At 44.6% G+C, this 7389-nt stretch overlaps 1 protein-coding gene across 1 annotated transcript; it reads right to left on the reverse strand.

Annotated features, from left to right (window-relative positions):
- Positions 1–1193: 1193 nt before the first annotated feature.
- rangap1b (Ran GTPase activating protein 1b) lies at positions 1194–7148 on the reverse strand. The gene is made up of 16 exons (XM_070852245.1): positions 7085–7148; positions 6621–6739; positions 6396–6523; positions 6043–6102; positions 5722–5901; positions 5401–5535; positions 4997–5155; positions 4788–4901; positions 4593–4692; positions 4290–4374; positions 3922–4117; positions 3614–3697; positions 3359–3461; positions 3080–3168; positions 2699–2820; positions 1194–2512 (listed from the first exon to the last, which is right to left on the reverse strand). The coding sequence occupies exons 2-16, from the start codon at positions 6730–6732 to the stop codon at positions 2434–2436; spliced, it is 1746 nt and encodes a 581-aa protein (XP_070708346.1). The 5' UTR covers positions 6733–6739; positions 7085–7148; the 3' UTR covers positions 1194–2433.
- Positions 7149–7389: the final 241 nt, after the last annotated feature.

Below are 7389 nucleotides of genomic sequence, written 5' to 3' on the forward strand. Positions count from 1 at the left end.
CCGAGCCCTGTCAGAGAAGGACCTGGCAGAGACCCATGAATCACAGCATACAGACAACACGGTTAGATTTCATTGGTTATGTACAAGTCAACTTTATGGATGGAGTATACAGTAGCCCAGACATCATACCACGTTTTGTTCCTAAGACCCCCTGAGTAGAGAGGGGCCAAGAAACTAGAGACGGAGGAATTTCCTCTGGCCGTACTGTTTGTCCGCGTCCCCCCCGGGGATCAACAGTCCAGACCGCAGAGGAGCTGCCGCGCCGGCCGCGCACAAAGACGCACAGTGTCTTTCTCTGCCGGTGTTGTGCCAAAATGAGTTTCCCCTGAAAAAGAAAGTGTCCCCTGACCAGAGACGGTGAGTAAACTCTCCATCGGCTCTGAATGCTTTTACCAGAAGTTATCTTGCAACATTTTCCTATTTTTGTTTAACATTAAGTTATTGTTGTGTCGTGCGTAAAAATGGATGATTTGAGAATGACAAAAACCTGCAATATCATCCAATCTAAAAAATATATATATACCAACTATTTGCATTTATGCATTCTGACATTTAATGACAGTCAATGAAAGAATGAATGGAGTGATTGATTTTTTTCTTTTTCTTTTGACATTAAAATGTGAAAAATAAAACATGTCCACATGAATTGGGTTTTTCAAATTTGACTTTCTGTCACCATTTCAATCACACATACAATTAAAATCCAAACATTTGTCTTATTTACAGTAAGGTAGCTTTCCACTTTACGCACAGACTCACCGTGGTTTCGGCGTGGTTCCTTCCAGCTGCTGCTCGTCTAGTGGCCGCTGACGCTCTCACGGTCTCTGCTCCCTCTGCTGCTCTTCCCCCGGCTGTCCCCCATCCAAAACAAACTCCGTTTATCCCCACATTCACTGACACCCCCCCACCCCACCCTCACCTCACTCACACACACACACACACACACGTCCACCTCTGGAGTCTGCACACTGCTCGGCTGAGCCTGTTAAAGGAATAGTTCGCTTCAAAATGAGAAGCCAATTAGCCATTTCACTTTTCTGTCACGCCTGTTCAACCTCCACCGAACTTGGACGATTAATCTCTGCTTGTGTACAGTTTTTAAAAAGAATGTTTAAGTTCACAACTTGCAACATTATCCTTAATATATCCTATATGTATATAAAAGCACACAGACACACACACAGACTAAGAAGAAGGCTTGTTAGATTAGTTATATTTCCAGCAGGTCTGTCAGTACAAATCAGGTAAACAAATGTTATCTTGACAACATAAATGCAGTCCACGTGGTTTAATGTTATTCAGAAGAGAATCTAGATACCATTTAAATGTATTTAATTTTCCTACCATTTCCCTTAAATGCTCCATCACATCACTAACTATATGAGGTAAGACACAGCAGCTGAGCTGAGCACAAAGTCCTATAAGAGCACAGTTTTCAATAAGACTGATAATGGATCAAAAAAACATCAGGTAAAAGTGATTGTGGTCCCCTGAGCTGTGCGGTGTCACGACTGTGCTCAGTGCGGGATGATGCACACACATGCACACACAGTGTATTCAGGCTGATGGGTGAGTGTGTGTTGCTCTGCGTGCAGCCCATTCCTGCTCACGGTCTGATGCACACAGCACTCGGACTTGACGGGACTCTAGGAGCAGCGGTATGATGATTGTGGAAGGACAAACTGTCCTGAGAGTGTGTTTTCTTTTCCCTAATCACAGAATTTTTCATGTATGCAATGTAAAAACAACAGCATGTAATGAGCCTATAACAGTCAAACGGAACAATAAAGTCTGATTTTTATTTTGGGCTAATTTATTTTGCTTTGTAGATTCAGTGGGATTCACGAGAATACTTGTCTTGCCCCGACCATTTCTGCCTCAGCACTCCGTGACAAAGTTTTCACAGCAACACATATCAGAGTATGTGACACAGTAGCTTTACCAAATTTTAATTGTTAAATTTCCAAATGTATCAGATCTGGAAATAACCCCAATCTAATAAGGTGTGTAGGGACCTTTGTTTTGTTGTCTTTAAACAGTGAATTTTAACTGTAACTGAATGCACAGCAGTATGTTGCAAGATTGACATGTGAGCTCCACTCCAGCTTACCACCAGTTTCATTTCTTACACCTGAGCCCAAACCCAAAGGTTAACTGATGTGAGGTTCTATTTTTACATTTTTGTATTTATCATTTTCTATAAAAATATAAGGCACAAGCATAAGTAGAAAAATAAAAATCAAGAGATTCTGGACAGTCTTTGTCATGCCTTCATAAAATATACAAATCAGGAGTGGAGATCAGTTAAGTGGTTGTCCGAGTCCCTTGTTCAAGTGCGAGGCGTCCCTGTTGGTTTTAATGGTGAAGGGATTAACGTCAGTACAGTGTGTGTCTGTACCCAGTGTTGTTACTGGCAGCGGTTGATCAGTGGGATCAGTGTTGGCACTTCTTCTCCAGAGCAGAGCTCAGCCTCTCTCCGGCGCTGCTGCAGCACTTGAGAGCTTCGCTGTTCCTGTTGATTCACAAAGAACAGACGTTAACACTTCAAAGTCGTGGTGTCACAATGCAGAATCTCACGCGCGCGTTTCAACAGGTTACTAAACGTTCTGCACAACATTTCTGCTTCTAGCCACAGGTTTCACACTGACCGACGAGTAAAATTAAAGTCAAAGCTTGCGTGGAGGGAAGACGATCCTACCTGGACGTGAAGCTGTGAAGCAGCGAGGCGTGGTGCTCGGCGAAGTATTCCTGCTGGACAGCGTGCTCCAAACACAACAGCTGACCTGGGGTCAGTGATGCCTTTTTCATCTTACCCTCTCCCTGAAACACAGAGCAGAAAAGCAGAACCCTACATTTTAACCATAAATGCTATTTTATATCAGTGATAGAAAGGAAAGAAAACCCAACGAGGACTGTTCCCAGAAGAAGAGACGATGAGATTGAATTTGTATTTGTGATTATCTGGTCTAGCTTCTATGTGTGGAACTTTTATGCAATTTGAGTCTCTCCTGTTAAGAAAAAAAAAAACAATCCCAGTGCCCTTCAGCCCAATAGTTGTGTTGGTTCAGCAGTGCTGTACCCTTAGGAGTCCCATCATGACCAGCAGCGCGGAGAGGAAGCTGTAAGACTGGAGGGCCGAGCCAGACAGGAGCTTCTTCAACACGGCGTCTGTGAGACACAGCGACACGGGTCGTTAAAACGAGACGGCAGACAGTAACTCTCACAGCAGTGACGTCCCTCCGCACGTGAAGGACGAGATCTGACAACCAGTTTTTGAACCACTAGAAGAACAATTCATGCAACGGCTAAACACTCAGCAGCTGTTTGTTTTCAGCAGTAGTAGCAGCATTTTAGTCACCAATAGTTTCAAGCACAGCTGTCTTGGTCTCTGGGTCCTCCCTGTACAAGGAGGCGATCTTCACAAAGACTAGGGCAGCCCTGTGTGGGTCAGATGCAGTCACCTGGTGAGAAAGGACAAGAGATTTATTAACAGGTTATAAAAAAGGTTCATTGATTTATCATTCTGCAACACAACCAAATGTAAGCTGTAGCTATAGTTGGATTGGAAACAACCCATTGGGACACTTTACATTCAGTTATTCTAAACTCTTACATGTTCCTGCAAGTTTGTCCTCATCTCCCCCAACTGAAGGAGCTTCTCTGCAGAGGGGCAGCTGAGGAAAGACACGACCTCAGCCTGAGGGAGGACACAGAGTCACAATCAGAAACACGGCAGGAATCCTGATTTACTTATTTATCCATTTATGTTTGGTTAGTGCAAAATAGTTAAGTGGTTGAATGTACTGAATTTTTGCACAATATGACTAGAAAATATAGACCCAACACCAAGAAGACCAAGAATCTTGATATGATCGTCTGGTGAATCTAAAAATATGCAACATGTAGTTTGTGTCATATTACTGGGCTCTGGGGTTTTTCAGGACTGTCGTCTTTTCTTGATGTTCCATTTTCCTTCATGATTTCCCCGTCCGCTTCGTTGTCTTCATTACAGTCGTCGCTGGCATCATCATCACCATCATCCTCATCATCATCGTCGTCCTCCTCGTCGTCTTCATCCTCATCCTCATCCTCATCATCAGGTTCTCCCTCATCATCACTACAGTAAAGTCAAGAGAACAATAGTAAACATCCGCACTGTTCAATTAACAAGCCAGTCAAAGATAAGTCATGTTTCCTGCTGAAGGAACTGGACACAAGAGCGTCAGGAACGATTCACTGGATATATAAATACACACTCTAATACACACACACGTGCACTTGTGCATTACCTGAGTGATGCCAGCATGTCTCCTTTGTTGCTGTTCTCCATAACTTCTCTCAAAGCCTCACAGCCCTCCTCTCCCAGACTGTTACCTGTCAGAGCCACATTTGATTAACTTTCAGAATCTTCACATAATTGAATTCATAATTCACAATCTTTCAAATGTTTTTATCATATTTAACATTTTTTTTCAAGAACACTACAAATCTCTGGAAGCTCATTCCATAACTTTTCCAGGATTTCCATGGCAACGGGAACCCTGCAACCAATGGTAACTAGTTTCTACAGCGATGGTGAGACTAGTTCGTACCGTTCAGATCCACTTTCTCCATGTGAGGTTTGTCCATGACAGCCTGAGCCACCACCAGAGCTGCTGCCTCCGTGACCTCACCGAACGACAGATTCAGCTCCTGAAGACACGGAACGTAACAGAGCAGTTTGATCAGCCTAATGACAGTGCAGACACAGACAGGCACTCCATGCTGGGCTTTAATGGCGAGCTGACCTTGAGGATTGGCAGTCCCTCTCTGAGGACTGCGGCGATGGCGATGGCTCCTTCCGAGCGGACTAGACAGTCACCAAAGTTGATCACTTGTACGTTTCTCAGGTGCCTCAGAGCCTGCATGATTGACAGGAGAAAACTGTATATGGAGGCAGCTCAGCTATGTACAGTATCGGCTCTACTTATAGACAATGTGTGACAACAGGCCTCACCTGTGCCATGGCCATCGTGCCCTTCTTGGTGAAGGTGTTGTCATTGAAGTTCAGGGTGCGGAGCTCTGGGTTGTGTCGCATGGCTGAAGCTAACGCCATCACACCTGCGTAGTTGATTCCATTCTGCGGCATGTGGACTTCTTCAAGGCTCCCCATCAGCTTACATGGAGAAACAGAGGAGTCCGAGGTTTAAAGTGGTGACATTTGAAGTGCTAATCACCTGAAGCCCAAAATCTCATCTTCAAATGTTTGGCTTTGTTTGACCAACTGTACTTACTGTAATTAACCCAGTATTTACACATATTACTGATCTCTTACACATACTACCATGACCTTAACAGAATTAAAAAGCATTCATAACTTTAAATTGGCAGTCTGTCAGTCTGAACGTGAGCGTTCAGTACCTGAAAGGCCCTGGCCAGGGCGCTGGCTCCTTCATTTTCCAGCCGGTTCCTCCCTGCGACGAACACTCTCAGCCTGAGTGGAGCTCCGAGCGCTGATGACTTTCTGTGACACTCAATCAGAGCTTCTGAAAGGATCTACACAAAACATACAACACTGTCACTGTCTGCATTATAATACAATCATGTATTAAAAACTGTCTGTTTGAAACACATTTGTGGAAGTTTATTTTAAACCTAGAGAACATGCTTCCTTTTTATTTTGGTTTGTTTGGTTTGTTTCTATGACATAGAGGCATTCAGAGTTGCTGTCTGAGAGCTCACCTTTCCTCCTCCAATGCCCATGCCGCAGTTGTTGAGCTTCAACTCCCTCAAGGTGTGGCAGGAAGGGCTCTTCAGCAGCTGCTCGATTCCCTTCACACCATCTGGCCCGAAGGCGTTATCGCTCAGGTCCAGCTCCGTCAGTCTGGCCCCTGCACTCATTAATGCACCACCCAGGAACCTCTGACAAGAGCACAGACAGAGGGTATGTGAAGCAGTCATGTTCCAAGAGTGGATATCAAAAGAAGAATAGAACAACACTTCATTACAAAACAAATCCTGAAAGGTCAATGAACTGTATAAACCAGCGGGTGAAATTCTCACCAAGGCTGTTGGGATTTCGGAGCGCAACCTTCCAGTGAACATGTCGCTCCAATAGCATCGCTGAAAGACACAAAAGAAACAGAGTGCTGTATATTGGGCAGAAGGAATCTGAAAGTTATTGTTTTTGCTATTGTCATTAACAAAAAACATGCATTTGACAAGTACAGTTTCAGTTTCATTAAATAAGAAATAGAGTATTGCATTCATAAAAAGAGATAGATAAAAAGATAAAATCTGGACACTGAGAATGTTTTATGTGAAAGCCTTTGTTGACACTTTTGCTGTAATCCAGATGTTGAAATTTAATGAACGGCTGTTCGCATCCTTAACTTGATGTTGATGTGAAGGTGTACCTGTAGCAGGTCTTTGCTCCCCAGAGCCTTGGCGATGGCCCGGGCTGCCTCCACTCCCACAGTGTTCCCCTCCAGGCACAAAGATCTCAGACCCTGGGACTGCTCTATCTCGCGGACCAGCTCCTCCACTGAAAGGGTTACAGAGGACAGGTGGTCAGGGCTGAGGAGCAAACAGGGACCACTCCTCCTCACAGAGGCGATCAGAAGGAGAAAACAGCCTCTGACCTGATTCTGCATCATCCAGCTTCAGCCCCTGGCCTTTGTAGCTCAACTCTCCATCCCCGACATGAGTTTTGGAAAGAGCATCAGCGAGTTGAGCAATGTCATCCGAAGCCATGGTGACTCTATGGAGACATCCAGAAGTCAGACAACATGAAGAGGAATCACCTTTTAGTAACTTCCTCGACATATAAATGAGCAGAAGCACAACCGACAAATGATGTTCAATGACAGTCGATAGAGTACAAACAGATCATCGACAGAAAAACAACTATCAACAATAGCCACGACAGGACAGTTGACGTTACAGTGTTTAGCTTCGCCGGTGCTAGCTAGTAAAGGTGCGCAATAAAAGAAACGTTAAGAAACGTTGCCAGTGCTGACGGAGCTAAAGCCGGTGTGACTGAGAGTCCGGGCTTCATAAAGTGTATTTTCGTGTCTCCCGCCCCTGTTGAATCGTTCAGACTCACCACAAACACTGATGTCCGGGATAATGATGGCGAACACACGCCGCTCTTCCGCACCGCGCGCCGGTTGCTAAATCGTGTGACGTCACGTTGCCTGTTTTCTTCTTCGTTGATTCTGTTTGTGTCCGTTAGAAAACCGCCGCCAGGTGTTTCAGCGCCACCTGCTGCTTACTGCTGCTGCTACACCGCCCTCCTGTCTCCAATGTCAGCAACTACATAGTTTACCTCATCTGACGGCCATTTATTGCCTCTTTCAAGAGAATAAAAAGGAATGTTTGAAATTAATATGCTCACAGTTTAGCCGATTT

This window comes from Pempheris klunzingeri, chromosome 20, assembly GCF_042242105.1.
Source record: "Pempheris klunzingeri isolate RE-2024b chromosome 20, fPemKlu1.hap1, whole genome shotgun sequence".
In the NCBI taxonomy this organism is placed as follows: Eukaryota; Metazoa; Chordata; class Actinopteri; order Acropomatiformes; family Pempheridae; genus Pempheris; species Pempheris klunzingeri.